This window comes from Taeniopygia guttata, chromosome 22, assembly GCF_048771995.1.
Source record: "Taeniopygia guttata chromosome 22, bTaeGut7.mat, whole genome shotgun sequence".
NCBI classification, from domain to species: domain Eukaryota; kingdom Metazoa; phylum Chordata; class Aves; order Passeriformes; family Estrildidae; genus Taeniopygia; species Taeniopygia guttata.
The window spans coordinates 873,840-897,865 of NC_133047.1; the positions used below are offsets into that span (position 1 = coordinate 873,840).

The following is a 24,026-nucleotide window of genomic DNA, read 5'->3' on the forward strand; positions in this document are numbered from 1 at the left end:
TGCTAAATAGGTCCACGCCCTTCTGGGCATGTGGAGTTTTTTTGTGAGGGCTTTTATGGGGGTCCCTGGTGGTCTTTTAATTGTAATCTTCATCTTCCTCTGCATTGAACTTTTGAACTCTCCTCCTCTGCGCTTGCGCTTTTGGTCCTTTGCTCTCCTATCTGGATAAGTTCATCATCCTTGACATGTTGGAGACACAGGGCTTCCTTGTCTGAAAGTCTTAGCATTCTTTGTCCTTTCCGGTATTTGTCTTTTTGCAAGAAGCTTTAGAGATCTTTGTTTTTCTTTCCTATGCCTTTCTGTGCAGGGGTTTCTTAAAATTCAACACACGATTCTACAAACATGATACATTCATTTTTGATATATTCATTTTTGATACATTCTTTTTATACATTTATTTTTGATACATTCATTTCTGATACATTCATTTTGTTAGTTCAAGTGATCTCTGGAAAATCTTTTGTTTCAGACGGACGGACGGGCCCGCACCTGCGGCCCGGAGTTCTGCGGAGCGCCCCGGGCCCCGCGGCTGGGCCCTCACGGCAGCGCCGGCCTCCGGGGACTGGAGGGGGCCATGGGGGTGTCCGAGCCGCGGTGTTTCGCGGTTCTCCGCCCGGGAGGCCGCGTCCTCCCCCCGGTGCCGCTCCCCGCGGGCCCGGGGCTGCCGCCGCCTCCCGGCCCAGCCCGGCCGGAACGCAGCGTGCGCCGGCGGCGCCTCGGCCGGACGGGCGTCGGGACGGACCGCGGGCCGCGCCGCCATTGGTGGGCTGGGGGCGGGCCGCGCCGCTATTGGCTGTTGGCGGTGCTCCCTCCCCAGCGGTCCCCCAGCGTGGCGGCGGCGGCGATGGCGGCGCGGGGCCGGTGCCCCGAGTGCGGGTCGGCGTCGCTGGTGGAAGACGCGCACTACGCGCAGCAGCAGCTGGTGTGCTCCGCCTGCGGCTGCGTGCTGTCCGAGGGGCTCCTCACCACCACCTACACCGACGAGGAGCATCTGCGGGGTGCGGCACCGGAACCGGGAGTGTCCGCGCTCGGGGTGGGGGTGCAGGACCGACGGTCCGCGGCTCCTTTGGGCCTCTCCGAGCTGTGTTCTGAGGGGCTGTGCCGGGCACTCGCGTGTCAGGCCGGCCGCTCCCCCTCCCTCCATCCCCCCAGCACCAGCGGGGTTCTCCAGCCCGGGGCACACCTGCAGCGCTTCCCGGCCAGGGCCTGCCTTGGAGCCGGTGATGAGCTTTAAATTTAAACGGAGGGAATCTCTTATTGTCAAAAGAGATTATTAGAATCCAATTGAAATCTCTTAGAAGAACTTTAAGCGCAGCAGGGCAGCCCCGAGGCTGTTGCCTGGCTCTGTCTGGAGGGAATTCCCGGCTCAGAGGAGATCCAAGAGCTCGTTTTTACCTGTGCTGCTCTAACTCAGCGCCCTCAGGCAGTTCTGGTTGTTGCAGTCCTGTTCTGTGGGCATTTGCTGGCCCCAGATCCACCTGGTCTCTGTGCCTGGATTCCCCTCAGGACTGACTGATCCACCCCTGTTTTCCAGAGGTCGCCTATTCCCAGAGCACTGGCCAGAAGGAGCAGCTGAGCCGCTGCCTGCAGCGAGGTGAGAGCAGCTCCTGACCCGGCCCCCCATCCCTGCCTGCTGCTCCGGTTGTTTCACCTGATTCTAGTGGTGAAAAAGTGCCCTGAGGGCCTGGGAGGGGCTTTAGTTCGGGGCTGGGTGAGCGCTGCCCGCTGGAATTCCTCGCTCCGTGTGTGATCCCGCAGGGATCCGGCGGGTCCAGGACCTCTGCAAGGTGCTGCAGCTGCCGGCCACGTTCGAGGAAACGGCTGTGTCCTACTTGCAGAGGGCTCTGCAGCTCCCCGCCTTCCACCTGCTCAGCCTGGAGAAGAAGGAGCTGCTGGGGGGCTGCTGCGTGTTGGTGGCGTGCCGGCAGCACCGCTGGCCCCTGACCATGGGCACCGTGTGCTCCCTGCTCTACGCCCGGCAGGAGCTGTTTGCCAGCGTCTTCCTGAGCCTGCAGCGGGAGCTGGGGCTCTCGGTGCCCGCCCTGGGCCTGGCAGACCTGGTGACAACGCACCTGAACAGGTGAGGGGGCCGTGGGGCCCCTTGTTTGGCCTGGCCGGGTGGAGGGGCTGGGGTGTGGCACAGTTGTGTGCACTCGAGCTGGGCTGGCTTTTGTCCCCCCGTGTCACACCTGGGCTGTGATTCTCAGTCTGGAGAGGGCAGAGGGGGGCCAGGGAGGCAGCATGGATCACAGGATCCCGGATCTCTGGGGCTGGAATGAATCTCTGAGGCTGTTGAGTCCAGCCCGTGCCCGGTACCCACCTTGTCACCCAGCCCAGAGCATGGAGTGCCACCTCCAGGATGGGGACTCCACTCCTTCTCCAACAGAACCCTTCCCATAAAAAGCTGCTCCTGGTGTCCAGGAGCAGCAGCCAGGCAGGAGCAGGGTGTGTCTGTCCCCGAGACTCCCCCTTATCGCCAGCCAGGGGCTGTGCACAGATCACCAACGGGATGGGACTGCTGAGGAACGTGTCTCGAGCTGTTTATTCCCCAGCACCAGTCTCATTCCATGGTTATGACAATGGGAAGATGCCAGCAGCTCGCATCCTAGGCAGCAGACTAAGAACTTAATATTACAATTTACTTTAAAAGCTTTTTGACCAATCACAAAAAACAAAAACATGGCAGTAGTTTTACCTAACCACCATTAGCACACGTACCTTTGGTTAAAACAACGTTTGCTGGTTTCAAATACAATACTTACTTATAAGCCTTAAGATACAATGTACAGAGCTCCATTATTAAGCTTAAAACTTCTTAATATCTCACTAAATATACTTTTCTACAACTTAAAGAGTTATTCTACCCAAGTGTTAATACACAAACCATAGTTCGATTTGTCCTTTCTTTCTACTTCTTGTATAATTTTTCTGCTGACAAATCTTATAGCTACTGCTTCACTCTAAATCACCATCCTGCTGTTTCTAAAGCCTACCTTTTACAACATGCCCAAACCTGTCGGAATCTGTGGGTATTGGTGATTCAGAGATTGTAGAAAATCTCTGTCTTTCTGCCCCGTTGCCAAAGCAGAAGCCATAATTCGTCTGTGCTGTTTCAAGGTGGTTTATTCTGTTTATCTCTAACATGTTCTGCTGCCCTGCCGCAGCTCTGTCCTGCAGGGCAGCGTGTGGGGCTCTGCCCTCAGTGGGATGGTACAAACATTAAATACCACAAACTACCTGTGCTGGATTTACAATAACGTGCCAATATCTGTCACCTACGTTGGACAGTGTGTCCCCAGCCTGAACCAACAGAAAAATGCCAACAGCACAGTGAAACATGGAGGGCATGAAGAAGGAGGAAAAGGACAAGACACACCCAATTTCCTCCAGCTTGTCCCCTTTGGAACCCTAATCTAGAAATCTAAAATTTTACTTTTGCACCTGTGCCACACTTAATTATTGCTTATATCAAACACTCAGAGCTGGTAATTGATCCTGTAAGATTGAAAACTCTTTTCCATGGACAGAGATCACAGACAGTGTCTCTGGGGGCTCTGTCCAGGGGGGTCCCAGACCTGCCAGGGCAGCCAGAGGGAAGCCCTGGATTCCCACACAAACCCCTCTGATTTTAACAAACCCCACACCCCTTTGCCCCCGCAGCTTCCGGCTGGTGCAGCCCACGGCCAGCGTCCCTGCGCCCTTCCTGGAGGACAAGGAGCAGCTGCTGGCCCGCACCTTGGCCATCGTGGAGCTGGCCAGCGAGGCGTGGCTGGTGACGGGCCGGCACCCCGTGCCCCTGGTCACGGCCGCGGCGTTCCTGGCCTGGCAGTCGCTGCGGCCCGGCCCGCGCCTGCGCTGCCCCTTGGCGCGGTTCTGCCGCCTGGCAGGGGTGGACCTGCCGCCCCCCGCCCACCTCCGGCTGGCGGAGCTGCTGGAGGTCCTGCTGGGAATGGCCTCCCAGCTCTCCTGGCTGCGTGCCTTCCGCCTGGACAAGAGAACCGTGGTGAAGCACATCGGGGACCTGCTGCAGCACCGGCTCTTCCTGCTGAAACGCGCCTTCAGCCAGCAGGACGGGCAGGGCCAGCAGGACACGGCCCCGGGCCAGGGCTCTGGGAGCCAGGAGTGCCCAGGCCAGGGCTCTGGGAGCCAGGAGTGCCCAGGCCAGGACTCTGTGAGCCAGGAGTGCCCAGAGCAGGATTCTGTGAGCCAGGGCTCCCTGGGTAAGGACTCCCTGGATAAAGACTCCCCATGCCAGGACTCTGTGAGCCAGGAGTGCCCAGAGCAGGACTCTGTGAGCCAGGGCTCCCTGGATAAGGACTCTGTGAGCCAGGAGTGCCCAGAGCAGGATTCTGTGAGCCAGGGCTCCCTGGATAAGGACTCTGTGAATAAGGACTCCCCCGGCCAGGACTGCCCAGGCCAGGGCCCCCGCAGCTCTCCAGCGGTGGCACAGCAGCAGGGCTGTCCCTCAGCAGGGAAGCAGCAGCAGCGTGGGGGCAGCCTGAGGCCCCTGCTCCCTCCGTGCCTCCTGCGGCCCAGGAAGAGGCCGAGGCCGGCGGCTGCGAGCGCTCCGGCCGTGGCCCTGACGGGCGACGAGCCCATCTCGGACAGCGAGATCGAGCAGTACCTGCGCAGCCCCGAGGAGATCCGCGCCTTCAGGAAGGCCAAGGCCTGGCCCTGAAGGGGGCCCTGGGCCCGAGGGACGGTTTTGGGACCAGAAGTGTGAAGGCCACCAGGAACAGGGTGGTTGTGCTGCAAGGACAGTTGCTCCAGGAATGAGCCTGGGCTGGGTCTTCCTTAATGCACCCAAAATGGGCTTTTTGTGAAATGACTGCTTCAGGTCATGTTATGTTTCTGTTATAACTAAATAAAAGTTCAGGTGCCAAGTTTTCCATGGCAGCCTCACCTTGGACTTCTCATTCTTCAGCAGAATGATTTTGTGAGGGACAAAACACTTCTTTGTAAGGGTCAAAATACTGCAGGCCACCCTGTATTTGAACGTGAAGTCTGAGAGAAATCGCAGTAGATCTTGGCAGATTGGCATATCTTTAATATATTAAACAAAACATATCTGCTAGAAACATTCTATTCATATAAAAATGCAAAAAGACCCCTTAAAAGGCATTTCTTTGGCATTATTTCCCTCCCCTCCCCCTGGATATTGCAGGAAGCTCTGTTGATATGTCATTCGCTTGTAAACAGACAAAGTGTAATTAAGAATACAAAGCTTTTTCTCTAATACTGTCACAATGCAGCAAGCAATAGAACCACGGGGCGTCAGCTGGGCTGGGGAGGCTGCAGGAGCTGCAGGAAGGGCTTAAGCTGTGGTAAATACCAGGGACAGTGAAATATTTGAACATTTAACTGGGCAGAGAAGCCGAGGCAGGCAGGGAGTGGCAGGTTAAGCCCAGGGGTTCCCCAGCCCCGTGGGGTGAGTGGGTCCCAGGTGAGACCAGTCCCCACTAAGTGCTTTTTCCTCCCCTGGCTTGTGGCCCTGCCAGCCCCACGGCCCCTCGGAGGTAGCTACATTATTTAACTCATTTGCAGGCGGGGGAAACTGAGGCAGGGGGGGCTGGAAAGGGCAGGGGAGGCACCAGGCTCTCACCTTCCTTCTCTGCTGTGCTGCAGCTTCTCTGCAGCCTGCCTGTTTTACCTGTGTGCTGGGGAAAAGGGGAAATTTATTTTTCAGTGAGAACAATAAGTGCTTATCTAGGTCCCAGCCTTTGACGGTCTGAGGAAGGAGGTCCCTCATTCCTTGGCATCATTCTTTTGCATTCCCAGGAATGGTCCCTGCTCCCGAGAATGGTCTCTGCCTTCTTAAGAGCAAACCCAGGTATTTTCTGAGCTTGGAGCCTGGATTGAGGACACAGAGCTGCTCTGGGCCTCTCCCACCTCCTGGTTCTTTGGTGCTTTGCACAGAGGGTCAGTCCTGGCAGCGGCACACGTCTGCCAGCCCACCCCATCGCATGGCTTCAGCCTCTGAGGGCTTGGGAGCATTTTCTGGCTGTGGTTTTAGTGTCTGGAGCCTTTTCTGGCCCTTATTTTAGTGTCTGGCATTAAAGCAGTGCAGACAATCACCTCACCTTGGAGCTGAGGCTCCTCTTACCTTGTGCTTGGTTTTGCACTATGGCTTTGGCACCGCGCCGCCCGCGGGGCTGGCACAGCCAGGAACGCTGCCGAGGGAGCAGCTGCTCTGCAGAAGCAGCGTGCCCAGGCTGGGCAGCGGTGCCTGGACGTGAAGGGCACTTGGAGCGGTCCCTCGGCGGGAATATTGCAGTCGTGGCACGAGCGGGCCCGGCCCAGGGGCGGGAGCGGGTCCCTCGCGGCACCTACGGCTCTGTCTATACATATATACATTCAATAATATAGCTTTGAAAAATAGACATTTCCTCTGTAGAATATAAAATAGCATTTAGGATCAATCTCAAGTGACATGCAGGAGTGATTAAAGCACGGCTGCAATTCCGGCACCACGGTGGGAAGGTCGAAGCCTCCTCGGGTGGATGGGTGTGCCCGGGATCGTGCTGTGCCCGGTGGCACCGGAGCCCCCGGCCGTGCCGCCCATCCCTGCTAGTGCAGAGGCGTCCGCCGCAGCGCAGCTCCCGCAGGAAAACGCTGCGGCCGTCGCTCCTTCCCCACCTTCACACGGTGGTTTCGCTCTTCCAGAGGCCGCTCTTCATGCCGGCCGCGCCGTCGGCGCTGGCCAGGTTGATGTCGTACTTGCTGCCCTTGAGGCCGCCGTTGTGGCTGCCCACGCTGAGGGGGCAGGAGCGGCGCTTGGCCTCCCTGTCGCCGCTGCCGCCCGGCCGCACGTTGTCCCGGCTGCCGCTCCTCCGGCGGGCACCGGCCAAGTCGCTGCCCTCGGCGGGGCTGGGCACCGCGTCCCCGTCCTGCGGCAGCCGCGGCCCCGCGGGGCTGGTCCTGCCGCTGGCGTAGCTCTCGGAGTGGCTGTTGTGCAGGCTCCCGCTCTCGCTGGACGGCTGCTCCGAGGGGCCCCGCAGCATTTTCAAGCGGTGGTGCTTCCCGTCCCGGCACGGCTTAGTTCTGCCCCGGTGGCTCCTGCGGCCGTGCAGGTTGCTGGAGTGCCTGACGGGCTTCCCGTCGGCAGCGTCCGGCTCCGGGCGGGATTCCGCCTGGCTCTGGGCCACCTGCAGGTTGGTGAGCTTGCAGCGGCCCCCGGCAGAGCCGGCGCTGCTGGGCGAGGAGGAAGAGGAGGCGCCGGAGCGAGCGGCCTCCGCCTCGCAGCCGATGAAGACCTGCGAGCCGTCCTCCGGCCCCAGCCCCGGGTGCACGTAGACCTGCATGGGCAGCGCGTTCCGGTAGGACGGGCAGCAGGAGAACCAGGAGCTGAGCACGTCCCGGCGCCGCAGGCAGTGCTGGGCGAAGATGAAGAGCCCCAGCGCCACGGCGGTGATGCCGTAGAGGCAGCTGAAGACGATGTTCAGGTACCAGCGCTGGGACACGGCCGTGGCGCCGAACGTCCACAGGGCCACGTACAGCGCGTGGGTGGCCAGCAGCGCCCAGAACTGCACCCGCGGGGAGTGGACACCGTCCCCCTCGGGGCAGGGCGGCCCCGAGTTCAGCGGCACCGAGATGGACGCGGAGTCCGTCAGGAGGTCGCTGGTGCCCCCCAGCCGCGCCGCCGGCTCCAGCGGCTCCGGGGTGGCTTTCTGCTGCGAGGCTCTGCACTGGAGGCTGAGCCCGGCGCGGAGGAAATAAATCCAGGTGACGAGCAGGATGAAAGCCACGGGGACGTAGAAAGCGCCCAGGCTGGGCCGCCACACCAGCCAGCAGCTGTGCGGGAGGAGAGGGGCTCTGAGGGGCCGCGGCGTGGGGCTGCTCCGCACCCCTGCCCTGCTGGCAGGGCTCTGTGGAGCTGTGCCGGCTGCCTGGGCGATTTTTTCCCAGTATGTGGATAACTCTCAGGAAAAAACTCACCGACCTTTTCCCAAACTTCTCCAGATCCCCAGTGCCACCAGTTCCCCTGCCCCAGCAGAGGGAGGTCACCCACATGGGAGGAAGGGTCGAGCAAGGACACTTACTAGGGGTTGTTGTCGTGGTAGTTCTGGATGTTGACAGCTGCTGTGATCCCACAGATGATGAGGGGGATCCCGCCGGCGATCAGATAGAACCTGCAGGGGAGGAGAAGCGTCACCGCACACCCGGAGCCCGCGGGAGAGCACGGGCTGGGCTTGTCCAGGGGAGCAAGTCCCGCAGCAGCCCCCGGAGGTGCCCCCGCGGGGCCGGGGCGGGGGGCAGGGGGGTCCGTACCGCAGCAAGGGTCTGGGGGCTGCCTGGGACGTGTCCCTGTCCAGCTGCTGTGGCGCCTTCCAGGTCAGCTCCTTGTAGAGCACTCGGGCTTTCACCGCCATCCAGAGCAGCGTGGAGAGCGACGAGTAGTGCAAGATGATGCCGACCTGCGGGAGGAGGCCGCGGTTGGGGAGGGGATGCTGCAGCGCCCCGGTGCCCGTCCTGCAGCACCCCGCGGTGCTGGGCACGGCCCGGTACCCACGGCCTGGCACACGGCCCGGTAGCCGGTGAGGGTGATGCCTCCCGCGAAGACGGCGGCCGTCATGGCGATGTGGAAGCAGAGGTTAAGCAGCATGTGCCAGCCCTCCCGCGGGATGAGGATGGTGCTGCGGGAGGAAGAGCACAGCGGGCACCTATCAGCTCCTGCCCAGCCTCGAGAGAGCCGCGGCTGCCTTTGGCACAAATCCTGCACCCGGGGGCGGCACCGACAGCCCGTCCCTGGCCACGGAGCGTGGCTGGAGGAGATGTACAGCCAGGTCCTTCCTGCACACAGGCAAAGGAGCAGGACCCAGGGCCTCTCGCCAGGCAGCACACTCCTAAGAATGTGCTCCCTCACTCTCCTGAGAGTCCCTGTCCTAAGGGGTCACGTCACTGGGTGGCCATGCCCATACACCTTCGTCTGGCCCTTGGCACCTGGGGAGCTCCTCCCGCTGCCCACAGAAACGCCCAGCCCAGCCCAGCCCAGCCCGGCCCAGCCCCCAGAGCAGCAGCACAGCGCTGGATGCTCCCTCACCCGTGGTGCACAATGTAGGTGATGATGGTGGTGAAGAGGCAGAGCAGCAGCACGGCCGTGCAGGTGTACATGGCCGGGTGCAGCACCTCCACAGCGCCTTGAGCCTCGCTGGGGAACCCACTGAGCTCCTGCAGAGCACAGCACAGCCCGTCAGACCCCACAGCGGTGGCCCTGTGCCCCTGCCCCACCCCAGCACCTCCTGCAGCCCCCACGCTCCCCACCCTGGCAACGCCCCCACCCTGCTGCTCGCCCCACACCTACCATGAGCACGGCCACGTTGCTGAGGTGCCGGCAGTGCAGGGAGGTGACGTTGGGCTCGTGGGCGGCCAGCTGGCACCCCTCGGCGCTCCAGCCCCCCATGCCCCCCAGCACCTCGAAGTTCCAGTAGGCAGCCACGGGGTCCGTGCCCTCCCCGGGGTGCCGCAGGGACACAGCCACCGGCTCGGACAGGTTCCCCACTCCACAGCCATCTGCAGCCACAGAGAAACCGGGTCAGCAGGACAAGGGATACCCCTCCACCGGCACCCCCAGAGAGGCTGGGCACAGGGCACCCTGCACATCCCTTAGGCACGTTGCCATCTCCCCATGACGAGCCCAGGGACGGCTCTGCACTGCGGGAGCACCAGCACGATGCCCCAGGGAGCCCCACGGGGCACCCCAAGCACCCCACCATGCTGCCCTTACAGGTCCCCGCGTAGATGACCGGGGTGGCCACGCTGCGGCGTTTGCCATCGTCGGCGAGGCGGGAGGAGTTCCCGGTGCTGCAGAAGAGTTTCCCATTACGGAAGACCAGCAGCTGGAGCTTGCAGTCGGCCCCTGGAGCGGCTGGGGCAGGGCTGGGGAACAGGCTGGGCGGCAGCTGGATGGAGGCCAGGGCGATGCTGTTCTGCGGGCGCACGGTCGCCGGTGAGCGGGGGCCGAGCGCAGCCCCCCGCCCCCCGGCGCTCCCCTACCTTGATGTGGAAGCCGCTCAGGGAGATGTTGGGCCGCCCCGTGGTGCAGCGCAGCCGGAGCTGCTGGTCGGGCGTGGGCTCGGCACCCCGCTCGGCCGGGGGGGACCGTCCTGCGGGACCCCCATCCCACCGCTGGTACGCCACACAGCTCAGCCCCACGTAGCTCTCGGGCTTCACCACGTACGCCTCCAAGGCGATGTTGCGAGAGTTCTGCCAGCACCGCGGGGGATCGTCAGCCCTGGCACGGGCACAGATCCTCCTGGCATGGCCAGAGACCCCACCCAACCCTCCTCCCCGAATCCAGCCCGTGCTCCCCCTCACCACTGCCATGTGCTGGGAGTTGCTGCCCAGCGTGTGGGCAGCAATCCTCTCCAGGGAGCGCACGATGCTGGTGCAGGCCTTCTCCTCCTTCTGGGACATCCACAGGATGTGGTCGTCCACCAGCATGATGTTGCTGGCCATCTCCACGATCACGTCTGTCAGCTGGGGACAGCAAGCAGCTCTGCAAAGAGCTACCGCCGTCCCCCAAGGAAACACCCCAATTCATGCTTTTCTGCCCCAAAAACACCAGGCTGCACTGGGGCAGGCAGGGGACACCTCATTACCTGCTTGATCTGGTCCACGTAGCCGATAAACTTCTCTATCATCTGGGCCACGTAGAGGACATCGACCATGTCCGAGAAGTTGGCTGCCTCGGCCGTGTAGACGCGGAGCTGGTGAGCCAGGGTCAGGGCGTTGGAGGCATTGATGGGCATCTGCAGGGCGGCACGGCCACAGCAAGGCCACGGTCACCAGCCGGGCCCCCTCCGGCCCAGCCGAGCCCCCGGGCCCCCACTCACCAGCACGAAGGTGTAGAGCACGCGGGTGATGTCGTTGGTGTAGAGGCAGTGGGAGTAGTCGCCGTCCTCCCAGCGGCCGGTGCGGTCACAGCGCCGCCACGCCTGCTTCTCGCCCGCCGCGCCCGCGCCCGCCGGCCCCGCGGCGAACGGGTGCTGCAGGCAGGGCTGGTAGGCCGTGATCCCTGCCAGGGTGCGGGGCCACCTGCGGGCACCCGCACACAGTGACCCACGGGGAGCTCTGCCCCGAGCCTGCTCCCCCCGTGGGACCCCTGTGTGGCTCCACCCGCAGGTCCCGCAGCCTCCTCTGCAAGCTGCTGCCACCCCTGGGCTCTGGGGAGGCTGGCACAGAGTTCCCCCAAAAGCTGCTGCTGCCACCCCTGTGCTCTGGGGAGGCTGGCACAGAGTTCCCCCAAAAGCTGCTGCCACCCCTGGGCTGTGGGGAGGTGCCGTGGAGCTCCCCCAAAAGCTGCTGCCACCCCTGTGCTCTGGGGAGGTGCCATGGAACTCCCCCAAAAGCTGCTGCCACCCCTGTGCTCTGGGGAGGTGCCGTGGAGCTCCCCCAAAAGCCCCCACCCTCTCCAGCCCCGTATCCCCTCGGCTCCGGCCGCACGGGGGGAAGCAGCGGGCAGTGGGGGGGCACCGCTAATTTAAGCCACATTGACCGTGCCGGTAATTTATATTCCGTAAGGCCCCGCCGGGGTTACGGCGGGCGCCCGGAGCCTTTCGTCTCGTGCCAGAGGAATTCCAACACCTCTGCTGCCGGAGCCAGGCTGCTCCGCCGGCACGGGAAGCCCTTCCACAGCCGTTAATCGCTCCCAGACGCGCGGTCACCTGCGGCGAGCACAGAGCCCCGCACGCACCGCTCGCCCTCCGTGTGGCACTGGCCACGCGTGTCCTCCCCCGCCGCGGGCCCCACCTGAAGTCCCCGCGGTTGTTGGTGACCCGCTCGGCAGGGCAGTAGGACGCAGAGGTCTCCAGCACCACGATCTCCACCTTCTTGCTGACGTTGCCCTGCGAGGTGGAGACGGCGCATTCCCACTCGCCGTTGGCGGAGACGTGGATGTTGGAGAGGATGAGCTCGCTGCGGGCACAGGAGAGGGGCTGGCACCTCACAGCGATCCCCCAAGCTCGGGGACAGGGGATGCGGGCCATAAAGCACCAAAGGTGCCCACACTCGGCAGCCCACCCACGGCACTTGGCACCCACACAGCTGTGAGTCCTGTGGCCACGAGTAGTCATCCCCATCCCCATCCCATCCCTATCTCTCTCCCCCCATTTGAATCCCAATTCCGCCTCCATCCCAGTCCCGATCCCATCCCGGCCCCATCCCTGACCTGGTGATGAAGGTGCAGTCATGGATGAGACTCTCCTCCACGATGACGCCCGTCCGCTCATCCTCCCGCACGGGCTCGCGGTTGTGGAACCACCGGATCTGGGTGCTGTTGTCCAGGTACGTGGCCGTGCACTGGAAGGGCAGCCGGTCTCCCTGGAAAACCACCTGGCGCAGCGACGGGATGAGGTGGTGGGTGTGCAGCTCCGGGGCTCCCGCTGCGGGGGACACAGGTGAGCCCGCACCGCCGCCGCCGCCGCCGCCGCCGCCCCCTCCCCGGTCCCGGCTCACCGCAGCGGAGCTGCCCGTCCCGCACCGCCCGCAGGGCCGCGCCGCGGAGCTGCCGGGGGAAGGCGCACACCGTCCGCTCCGCGATCTGCGCCGCCCGCTCGCGGGCCCAGCGCTGCACCCAGCGCAGGCTGCAGTCGCACGTCAGGTACTCGGTGCCAAAGTCCCTGCAAGGGATGGTGTCACGGGCCCTGAGACCCTCGGCAGGGCCCCCCCCCCTCGGCCGCTGAAATCCCAGGGCACCAACTCACACGACTTTCAGGGAGGGGAGCTCGTCAAAAACACCGGGCGGGAGGCTGGAGAAGATGTTTCCGGACATGTTCCTGCGGGACAGGAGAGAAAGATGGCATGGAGGTGGCCGGGGAGCTGCTGGGAGAGGGGACACTCCCAGGCCCCTTGATGTGTCTGCACACCCCCTCGCTCTCAGGAGATGGGGACGGGGCTGGCCAGGGTGTTCCCAGGGAGCCACTCACAGTCGGAGGAGGTTGGGGAGGCCCTGGAAGACGCTGGCACTCAGGCAGCCGATGCGGTTGTTGGAGAGGTCCCTGCGAGGTGAGTGGAGGGGCCATCAGGGCTGGGGATGCCCCGCTGTCCCCATTGTTGTCCCCAGGCCAGCCCCGGGGTGTCCGAGGGGCTGCACCGGCACTTACAGCCGCTTCAGCTCGGGGAGGCCGAGGAAGGCGCCTGGCTGGACTGTGCTGATCAGGTTGTTCTTCAGGTCCCTGCGGGGAGACAGGCACAGCTCGGGGGGTGTGCTGCGGGGAGCCCCATCTCCAGGAGCCCCAGCACCGGGGAACGAGCACACCCCTTCCACCCCATCCCCTTCCTTGGCCCCCCAGGCGCTGCCCACCCCCCGCGGGGGCTTCATGAGCAGATTTCCATTGCATTTCTCTCTGGTTATCTCTCCGAGGGATGCAGGGACGGCGCATCCGCCGCCCCCGGGGGGATGACAGCCCCTGGGCACAGCCTGGGTGCCCTGCGGAGCATCGAGTGTCCCCTGGCTGGCACTGGCTGCTGGCACCGGCCCCGCGTTGCTCCCGGAGCAGCCGTATCCCGGCGGGTTATCTCCTGTGGGTGCGATAAGAGCGCGGCCCCGGACAGCTCCTTTGAGCAATTAGCGTGATTGCGGCGGGCACACATCTAATCCGGGGCTGGCCTGGCACACACTGGGGGGCGGCTGCGGCAGGGTGGAGAGCACTGGTGGCATCGGCCACTCCGGGCAGCCCCTGGGACCCGCGGCAGCTTCTGCTGAGCACCGGCGCTGTCCGGGAGAGGAAATGGGATCCATATGGATCCGTGTTTATTTATAGCAGTCCCCGCAGGGCTCGTCGCTGGGTCTCCCGCTGCTCTGCCTGCGGCCCTGGGGACACTCCGTGCCGCGATGGGGAGCGCTGCGACCCCTTCAGCAGAGCCGGGACGCGAGGGGGGATCCCGCCGGCGAGACGAGAGGGGCCCCTCGGTTAGAGAAAAGGCATCAGCCCGGCCCTCAGGGGGATGGAACAGCCCTGCCCTGCCCTGCCCAGGGCGGAGCGGTGCGCAGGCAGGTGTGCACAGGTGAGCGCTGGTGCTGAAGGAACAGCTCCGCTCACCTGCACCGCCGCCTGCACCGTCAGGAGCCCCCTTGACACGAACCCCTGGTCTGTGCCCGGGGCGACCGCCGCTGCCAGCCCCCGTCCAGCCGGGTTTCCCAGGGACTGCCACCCCCAGAGCACCCCCAGCACGCCCTGCCAGTCAAAACACATCCAGTGACAAAAGCTGTGGCCCCTGGCTCAGGTCTGGGGGGTCTGGGTGCTGCAGAGACCACCGGCCGGGGACCGTGCTGGGCCCCGGGGCTCTGCAGCCCGCCTGGCGCTCGGCCAGCGCAGCCTTCCTCACTCAGGCACTTCCTCCCGCGGCCGGGCCGGGGCTGCTGCTGCTGCTCATTTCCGATAAGGCTCCTCTTTTCCCTGCTCTGCGCCTTTGCCTTCGCATTTCCTGCGCTGCCGAGACCCCTCCTCCCCCAGCAGTGGCTCAGTGCCACGTGTGCGCGGGGACACCCCGGCACCACATGTGCGTGGGGACCCCAATCCCCACGAGGGCACAGAGACCCCCCCACTGCAGCAAACCCTGGCCCCAAGGACCTGATTCACTGCCCCGAGCAGGCCGGGCTGAGCCCACAACTCCCTGTGCGCCCGCTGCAGCCCAGCAGACAGACGGATGGACGGACAGAGTCCATCCCTGTCCCTGCTGTCACCACCGAGTCCCCTCACATCCCCCCGGGGCCGTTCCCAAGCAGAGCTCTGCTAATGAGCCGCCGCCGCATACCGTCCCCGCTCAGACTCATTAATCTCATTACGCCGCTACAAATCACTGCAGATGCCAAGCCCGGGGGAGGTGGTCCGTGGGGGCACCCCTGACCCCCAGGGAATGGGCTCTGCCCCCTGCGCTGGGACCCCAAAGCACCCACGGTGGGTTCCTGGGGGGGCAGGGGCGTTGCCAGCCCCGGCTGGGTGGCGAGGGGCCCCACAGCCCCCGCGGTGTCCCCCCACGGCAGCACGGGCTCTCCACGGGCACGTCTGCCCCAGAGCCACCCGATGGAAACAATTCTGCCTCCTGTCGAGCTGGAGGTGGGCTGGGGTAGCTGCTCTCCCAAGGATAAGGCGACCTTTAGGGGATCCCCGGGCACACAGAGCCCTGCTCCTCCCCAGGTGTCCCCCCGGCTGCTCCTTCCCGTGTCCCTCCCGCCCTCGAGGCTGCAGTGGCCGGAGCAGGAGGTGACCCCACACCCTGACCCCCGCTGGGGAGGACTCTGCTATGTGGGATGCTCTCCCCAAGGTGAGTGCTTTTCACTCACCCCAAAAAAACGTCCCGTGGGGGTTTCCACGGGAGCCCACAGAGCGCAGGAATGCGCAAGACCCTCGCAGGGCCGCGGCAGGAACAAAACCCCCTCAGTGCCGGTCCCCGCGCCTGCATACCTACAGATCAAACCCATCTGGGGGCCATAAATCTCCCCTCCTCGCAGCTCTCTCCATAGAGATGCCTTTCATGGAGAGATAAGAAAGTTGACTTTGTTTGGGGGGACAATGTCCCTTTTCATACCGGCCCTCACGGAGGGGCCCCCCCGGCGCCTCCTGCCCCACTGCAGCTCCCGGGGTCCCCGGGATGCCCGGGGGTGCCGGTGGCAAATTCTGCAGCGCAGTGCTGCTCCTGCTGCAGCACATCGGGGGCAGAACGCGAGTGATGGTGCTACCAGCCACCCTGGAGACCCAACCTGCACTCCACAGCCCCCCACCCTGCTGCCCCAGCCCCACTCACAGCTTCTCCAGAGCCCGCAGCCCGAGGAAGGAGCCATTCTCCAGCACCGTGATCTTGTTGTTGCTCAGCAGCCTGTGGGAAGAGCAGGAGAGCGGCAGCCCCGTTACCCCACCGGCCACAGGCCCCACTGGTGGCCCAGGAGCTGGTGGGGAGGGAGGACAGGCAGACAGACCCCCACAAGCAGCCCCGGCTGTGCCCCTGCGGTGGTGGCCACGGAGGTGTCCCCTCCAGGGCCAGGCTGGCATGGCCAGGCGGGAACAGGGAATGCAACGGCCGTGTGGGGATGCAGGAGCCGTGCAGGGATGCTCGGCGTGGTCCTCATGCCACGGAGCACACGGGCTGGCTGCCACGGGATCCCCGGGCTGGCTCCTGGGGTGAGGAGCTCCTGGTGCCGGAGGTGATCCCACCCCAGCACCGAGGGGGCATCCCAAGGACCTGCAGCCAGAAGGGGCCCCCCAGCTCCTGATGGTCGTTGTGGCCTCCCAGCAGTGGGATTTAACCCCAAAACAAACAGCTTTGCTGACCAAAGGGCCCCTTGCGGGGTGACGGGGGTGGACGGAGGGCACCATCACCCGGCGATTCAGCCAGCATCTCATTAAAGCTCCTTAGCGCAATTAGCAGAGCCAGACCCCGCTCTCGGGGACCAGCGTTGCCTGCCCGGTATTCCCGGGCGGGCACCGGCGACGCCAGCACCGGCCAAGCGACCCGGAGACGGAGCGGGGGCAGGCGGCACCGGGCCGGGAGGGCAGCCAGGGGGCCTGGCCGGGGGAACCGGCGGAGAAAGGGCTCCTTGAGGGCCGGCCCGGGGCTGTTTACACACGGGCTGAATGGGCGCTCTGTGCCGCGTCCGGCCCCTCCGGAGCCGCCGCCGCGCTGGGCTGGGGCAGGAGCGGCCCGGGACCCGCAGCCCCCGCAGCCCCCGCAGCCCCCGCAGCCCCCGCAGCCCCCGCAGCCCCCGCAGCCCCCGGAGCCCCCCACAGCCCCCGCAGCCCCCCGCAGCCCCCCGCACTGGCTGCGAGGGAAGGGCCGGGCTCTGGCAGCGCATCCTGTGCTAATGAGGAGCCGCCACCGGGCACCGGCGCGTCCGCGGGGCCCCGGACCCGGCGGCGGGGAGCGGAAACGTCCGGCGGCCCCGGCGGCTGCAAATTGCTTCCACACGCCGGAGTGGCCCTCTCCTCCCCTCCGGGAGCGCTCCTTGCCGGGGCTCGGCTCGCCCCACTCAGCCCGGGACGGCTTCCAGGGATGTTTCCATCGCTCCCGGCACGGCCCCGCCACGGCACCGGTGGGGGCTGTTGCTCGAGGCCGTGCTGTCCCCGAGGGCTCCGAGAGGTTTTCATGCCCGCGGCAGGAGATTTCACAGCCGAAGATTTCACGGGCTGTGCCGGGGGATGCAGCTCGCTCAGAGCCCCGGGACCTCTGCACGGCTCAGGGCACCCTGAGCTGCAGGAGCTGCCCAGGGCTGACAGTGACAGTTTGCCCCAAATTTTCCCCCCAGTAATATTTTTCATGGGGAGGGATCCTGGCTCTTTTATTCCTTGTCCCACAGAAGCCATCTGGGTCACACTCCCCAGTTCCAACCCACATCCTCCAACACGGGTTTGTTTTGTTTTCTCTAGTTTCATGCAGATTATGTTCCAAATTGTTTTCTGTTTGGGTTTTTTAGGGATTTTTTTGGGGTTTTTTTTCGCCAGGAAGTTCTCATTGGGCTCCATGGCACTTTCCATTCCCACATGCCCACAGGCAGCAGAGCCATGTGTGGGTCCTTGGCACTGTCCCCTTACAGGGTATTAGCTGAGAACCCCCAAAATACAAAGGGTGAGCCCACGGGGGCTTGGGCCAGCAGCCCCTGGGCCACGCTGGGGGCCCAGCCGTGGGGACAGAGCCAGAGCCCCCCAGTGCCTTTCAAACCCTGAGAGACCCCGGGAGGAGGGAGCAGCTGGGGGAAAGGGGCTGCAGGGCTGTGACCCCCGGCTCAGCGGGGCCGAGCTGCTGTCGCTGGCCTGCGAGATCCAGACGGGGCTTGCAGCGGTTTCCCACACGCTCCCCGAGGTCTGGGGGTGCAGAGGGGGCCCGGTGCCCTCCCATCCCACCCACCCGCAGGCTCGGCAGGCCATGGAAGCAGAGCCGTGGCCTTTGAGGCTGTTGCTTTTCTCCCAGCTCAGGCTGGGACCCCTCTGCCCAGCGGGAGCAGCCCCAGGCCAGCCCGGGAGGGAGGGCTGGGGTCTCACCCCAGGCTCTCCAGAGCCCTCCCGCCTCCTTCGGGAGCGGCTCCTTCACCCTGCCCGCTGCCCGGGGACCCTCCGGGACAGCCCCGCCACGGGGACAATAATCGCCTAATTGAGCGGCGGCTGGAAAAGTCCCTCTGGACAATGCGGGGATTAAGGACTGGAGCACGGAGTCAAACGGAAACGATGGGGGATGCGTGCTGGGGATGGCGGGGGGAGCCCCAAGGAGCATCCTCCCATCGCGGGGATCCAGCCTGGAAGGGGTGCAGCATCCCTGCTCCAACCCCCCCGCGCCAGGGCTGTGGGCGCTTGGAGCCCTCGAGGCTGCCGGCAGAGAGATACAGATCCCTTCTTCTTCTTCTTCTCCTCTTTTTTCATCTCAAAAAGAGGAGCCAAAAGTGAAAAAAACAAGCTTGTTTTTTCAAGCGTGCTGGAATCCACTTGGATAAATAACAGCTCCAGAAACTGGGCTGCTGAAACAATAAACTTCCTCTGGACCCGACCAAAAAAGGACGCGGGGAGACGGTGGTTCCCCAGGCCGGGCCGGGAGGCAGCGCCGTTCCTGGGGGGCCGCGCTGGGGGCGGCACCGGCCCGGCTCTGCTCTCCAAGTGCATTAATTCAAAGCATATGCCGGGAGCAGATACGGCGCAGGCTGCGCCCCGAGCACGGCTCGCTGCTCTGCACAGGGATTTCGGGAAGGGAAAAGAGGGGCCCCGGGGCTGCCGAGAGGTGCTGAAGGCTCTGGCAATGAGAAAGGCTCTGGGGGCGGCAGGATCGCAGCAACCTAGAGGGACCCCACGGAATCCCAGGGGGGCTCTGCAGCATCCCAGAGGGGCTCACAGCATCCCTGGGAGGAACCCACATTCCAGCAAGGACCCAGAAGGAACCTTGCATCCCAGAGGGGACACCACATCTTTTGGGATCCCCTCCTTCCTGCTTTGTTTGGGTGCTCGGGGGCTCTTCCCCTCCCTGTGCCGTGCCCGGGCGTTTCCTCAGCCTCACGTCACGCTGGGCTATTTCGGATGGTGAAAATTATTGTTCCAACCCTCGGCTTTTGTTAGCACAGGAAAAATAAGCCCTGGAGAGAGGGCGAAGCCTCCCGAGCCAGCCTGGGCCGGGATGCTCCGGCACACCGGGCAGCACCACCACCTACAGCCCTGGAAAACCCAAACCTGGCGGAGCTGCAGCCCAATGAACAACAAATAAAAAGCTGAAGAAGGCTTGAGAAAGAAACCATCTGCAGGGCCCAGGACAGAGCAGCCTTGGAGCAGGGAGTTCAAGTAGAACTGGAAATTGGTCATAAGTCAAAGCCCTCTATTCCCTGCAGACAATCTGTAATTTCAGTGCAATCAAGCTGTGCACATAAATGAGGCCTGTGCTGGGATTCCACATCTGGAAGAGGTTTGGGCTCCCGCCCGTGTGACAGCGGGGCTGGCCCAGCCTCTGCAGCCCTCGTTAGGGATGTGGCGCTTTTTCCATGGGGCGATTAGCACAGGGGTCAGCTGGGGGGGATTACAGCCTCGTTAATCCCTGTCTGCAGCGCCCCGGCCCGGCCCGAGAGGTGCCAAATCCCCCGGTCCTAACCGCAGCAGGATGTGGGGCTGGGGGCACGCTGTGCCACAGGCTGTGCTGGTGCCAGCCCTGCCAGCGCAGCCTGGTGACCCCCCTGGGGATGGGCCAGAGCGGGGTGACAGCACAGCCCGCCGAGGCTGGCACCCCTCCTTCCTCCCCGCAGGGAGCTGGGCACAGGAACGACCTGGCCATAAACTGGAGAGCACACGCTGAGAAACCTCTGCTGGGGCTGTAGGGGATGTGTGGGCATCACCTCCGTCCCCAGACCCACAGCCTTCCCTGGAGATCTCTGCGAGGGGGCGAGGGGAGAGCAGGCACAGCTCTGCTCAGCCGACACTCCCCAGCAGCCACCAGCCCGTCCCTGGACCCTGGGGCCGTGCCGAGCCCGGCGGGGGCTGCGGGGCAGGTCCCGGGGGCCACAGGCAGCCCCCAGCCCCGCTCCTTGGTGCCCCATCCCCGCCCTGGGCGATGCCAGCGCGCCTTTCTCAGGCGCGGGGGGTAAATGTGCAGCAGCTGCAGCGCAGGATTCCTCAGTGCAGGCTGATAATTAAAGATAAATAAAGCGAGAGTGTGGGAAAAGGCAAATGGGAGGCGGGATGAGGGACCCACGGGGTGACAGACCTCCTGAAGCTTCTCTGGCCGCCCGCCTGGCCCCAGCCGGGCCAGGGTCCCTCCCGCCTGGCGGCTGCTGGAACAGCCTCCCCTGGGCTGAGCACTGCGGCACTCCCGGCTCCAGGCTGGGCCGGATAAGGCTGGAACACGGCTCCGCTTTGAAGTGTCACTGCCCCAAAGACATTTCCTGCAGCAGGGGCACCAGCAGCGCTGAGCACCCTGGGGACAGAGGGGACCTGAGCACTCCGGGGGACAGACTGGATCTGGTACCTCGGGGGTGTAGGAGCCCTGCTCACACCCAGCTGATCCAAAGAATTCAAGATTTGGCCGTCCCCAGCAGGATGTCCCCAAGGCACGTGCAGCCCTTGCCACATTCCTGGGCCCCTCCACTCCCTGCCTGCACCCCAGTGGCTCCAGGAGACGCTCCCAAAGTCGGAGCCTCTGGTTTTGATTGTTCCATCTGGAAAGGGTTTGGAATAAATCATGTTTACTGCACGAGAGCAGAGCCAGGGTCACCGCATATTTGTAGGTTTCTGCCTACGCCTGTAGGTTTCATGTCACGTTTTAGTGGGATCGTGTAATGCCCTAATGCTTCTGCACGGTCATCCTGGCCCCTGCAAGGGAGCCCTCAGCACAAGCCCTGCCTGGCTGGGAACAGCTGGGGAGGGCACTGGAGCGGGCCTGGGAGGTGGGATGGGATCCTTTTCCCAAACACAAACTGACAAAGGACCCAACATCCCCACGAGTGCTTGCGAGGGCTGACACCCAAGGAACGGCCGCAAGAGGAAAGACATGAAGAGCAAAGCTCACGAGTGTATGGAGAGCCCAGCTGTCACCTGCCTGAGGCCCCCCAGTGTCCCCCACCGAGGGAAGCCCAAGACACCCACCAGTGCTGCTGTTCTGGGACAATTTATGCTTTTGGTGTGGCCGCTGCACTCAGGCCCTGCTCACGGCATCATCCCGTGGCACCGGCGCGTTCATGGCCACGCTGCACACGGGGACAGCGGTGCCAGTGGGGTCACCTTCGCTGCCACCATCGCCCCAAAGCAGCAAGCAGCGCCCGAGAAACCAGAGCAATGGCAACACAGCCCAGGGGTTTGAGCAGGGGAGAGCAGACAGGATGAGGCAGCCCCAAGCCCAACCTCTGCAGCGTCCCAGCCCCCCCAGGCAGGAGGGCAAGGTGGGAGCCGGGCTGGCAGCACCTCCGGGGGAAAGCCACGCTCCCCCCAGCTGCAGAGCTGCCAGCCCAGCCTCCAATCCAGATTTTAATTCAAACATCTCCTCTGGAGTTATAAATAAACCCTGCAGCGAGCAGCACACGGCTGCCAGCTCCAGCTGAACCCCCAGCCCCGGCACGGGGGCCGCGAGGAAGAGGAGGCTTTAGGGATCAAGCAGCAGCGCTTGGAACCTCTGCACGAACGCCAAACCCATTAACCGCTCCTGATGGCCCCTCAGTAAATATTTCCAGGGACAGCAGTCACTTTCAAACGAAAACACGCAGAAACGCTGCGGAGGGAAGCAGGAGAAGGAGCCCGTTTCCTGGATTTCCACCTCACGTCCACACCAGCCCCTCTCTGCCGCGACGCCGTGGGGACAGCGGGGTCCCCCCGGCAGCCCAGAGCCACGACACCCCTTGAAGGCGATTTAAACCGCGCTGCGCAGCACCGAGCGACGCTTTGGCGGGTGCGGAGTCGCTTACTGAGAGGAAAAAGTCACTTCCCTGCGCTCCGGAGCCCGCGGGGCCGCACGCCCAGCCCCGCGCCCCCGGTTCCCGAGTCCGCGGAGATCTGCCCGGCACGGGGCGATGCCGGGGCTCCACGGAGAGGGCTCAGCGCCACCCACGCGTGGGCTCTCGTCCCGCTCAGGGCGGCCCGGGGCGATGCCGGGCCGGAGGGAGATGCCCGGGAGGAGATGCCGGGGTCGGGGGGGATGCCCGGGAGGAGACGCCGGGGTCGGGGGGGATGCCCGGGAGGAGACGCCGGGGTCGGGGGCGATGCCCGGGAGGAGACGCCGGGGTCGGGGGGGATGCCCGGGAGGAGATGCCGGGGCCGGGGGGGATGCCCGGGCCGCTGCCACTCGCGGTACTCACAGCGTGACGGTGCCCTCGGGCAGCAGGCGCGGCTCGGGCGGCGCGGGGAGCCCCCCGCCGCTGCAGACCACCCTCCGCCGGGGCGCGCCGGGGCCGCCGGCCGCCTTGGCCCGCTCGGCCGCGCACTTGCAGCCCAGGCTGAGCGCGGGGCAGCTCCGCGCACCGGCCCCGGGGCCGCTCAGCGCCGCCGCCAGCAGCACCAGCGCCGCCGCCCGCCGCATGGCCCCGGCCCCGGGCCACGGCTCCGGGCTCCGGCTCCGCGCCCGCCGCCGCCCCGCTCCCCGGGGCGGCTCCGGCGGCGCCGCCTCCCCCGCTCGCCGCGCTCCGCCGCCGGCCCTGGCGCCTCCCCCGGCCCGCCCCGGCCCGCCCCGGCCCCGCCGAGGGCAGCGGCTCGGCCCCCCCGACGGCACCGGAGCAGAGCGGGACCCGCGGGGCAGCAGGAGCCCGAGCCCCGTGGCAGGACCGAGAGCGACGGTCCCCGCGTCCCACGCCAGCCCCGGAGGGCTCCGCTGCTCCCGAGCTGGAGCCTGCGTGGGTCAGAGCCCACGCGGTCCGTGTGGCCACCCTGCGGGGCCTCGCTGCGACATTCCCGCTGTGACAAGCACAGGGCGCCGGGGCGAGGGTGGAGATCTTTGTGTGATTTTTTTGGGGGAGTTCTCTGGGATTCCACTGCCTGCGGGACCCCGGGACCCCACGTCTGGAGGAGCTCCCGGCCCAAACTCTCTCAGTTCACTCCGTGGTCACGCTGCCCTGTCCCCTCCCAGCCTCCGCTCTGCAGTTAACACTCGTCCCCCTCGGCTCCCCTCTTTGCTTCACTGCTTTTCTCACTAAGTTCAATATTTTTCTTCCCGCTCTCCCCTCCCGCGTCCCCGCTGCCTCTCGCCCGGCTCCAGCCCTCCCGGCCGCCCGGGGCTCGGCTTCTCCGGGGCCACGGCCCGAATCAAAAGGGATCAAACGCCGGCAATGAAGTCTGCAGGACCCCGTGCCGGGGAGCAGAGGAAAAGGGTCACGGAAGGACGACAAGACGACGCTGGGAATGCGGTTTCTCTCCAGGACCAACAGCTCCTGGAGGGGAAGAGAAATTCACTCCTCTCTCCAAATAAATACAGCCCGCCGTGGCAGTGGGTGCCGGGGAGCGGAGAATGCTCAGCTCCCACGCCGGGCTGCTCCCACGCGTGCTCTCGGTCGGGAGCACAAGAGCCCGGAGCCCGCAGAGCTCCCGGCCCGGGCACCCAGGCAGGGCCAAGGGCTGTGGCCCCAAGGGCTCTTCCGTGGCCAGTCCCACCCCACAGACCTCCCACCTCGGCACTGGGATCAGCTGTGGGGCCCCAGAGCGCTGGAGACCAGCACCATCCTGCTGGTGAGAGAGACAATGAGGTGTCCCACGTATTTCCGTCTTTTTTGCTTTTTTTTTTTTTTTTTCCTTCCCGTTTTTTCCACTGAGCAGAATTTTCCCTGCCTGGGTCTGTCCTGCACCGTGGAATGACACTGCCCCAGGAGCGAGTCCTGGCACAGGACACCCCCGGCTCATGGAGCCTCTGGAGAGGGTCTCAGGGACAGGGTGGGATTGTCCTGGGGTTGTCCCATGCAGTACCAAGAGCTGGGCCCAACAATCCTTGTGGGTTTCCTGCAACTCAAAGCATTCCTTGATTTTGTGCTGGTCCCAGGTGCTGCAGCTGAAGCTGGAAGAGCAGCAGGAAGCTGCTTGTGTCCAGCAGGGATCCTGCGAGCATCAGCCCAGCAGGGAACCCTCCCGAGGCCCCACGGTGAGAGGGTCCCCCCC

General features: G+C 64.6%; 2 protein-coding genes across 2 annotated transcripts; one reads left to right on the forward strand and one right to left on the reverse strand.

Moving 5' to 3' along the window:
• The first annotated feature begins 733 nt into the window (after window positions 1-733).
• Window positions 734-4,909, forward strand: BRF2 (BRF2 general transcription factor IIIB subunit). The gene is made up of 4 exons (XM_030290163.4): window positions 734-998; window positions 1,535-1,594; window positions 1,759-2,080; window positions 3,661-4,909. The coding sequence occupies exons 1-4, from the start codon at window positions 845-847 to the stop codon at window positions 4,676-4,678; spliced, it is 1,554 nt and encodes a 517-aa protein (XP_030146023.4). The 5' UTR covers window positions 734-844; the 3' UTR covers window positions 4,679-4,909.
• Window positions 4,910-5,026: 117 nt separating this feature from the next.
• ADGRA2 (adhesion G protein-coupled receptor A2) lies at window positions 5,027-22,549 on the reverse strand. Its single transcript, XM_030290150.4, has 19 exons — window positions 22,244-22,549; window positions 15,745-15,816; window positions 13,101-13,172; window positions 12,924-12,995; window positions 12,702-12,773; window positions 12,454-12,617; window positions 12,167-12,380; window positions 11,749-11,913; window positions 10,833-11,034; window positions 10,599-10,748; window positions 10,315-10,476; window positions 9,994-10,203; window positions 9,725-9,926; window positions 9,302-9,510; window positions 9,041-9,168; window positions 8,510-8,633; window positions 8,269-8,414; window positions 8,040-8,129; window positions 5,027-7,791 (listed from the first exon to the last, which is right to left on the reverse strand). The coding sequence occupies exons 1-19, from the start codon at window positions 22,462-22,464 to the stop codon at window positions 6,639-6,641; spliced, it is 3,828 nt and encodes a 1,275-aa protein (XP_030146010.4). The 5' UTR covers window positions 22,465-22,549; the 3' UTR covers window positions 5,027-6,638.
• Window positions 22,550-24,026: the final 1,477 nt, after the last annotated feature.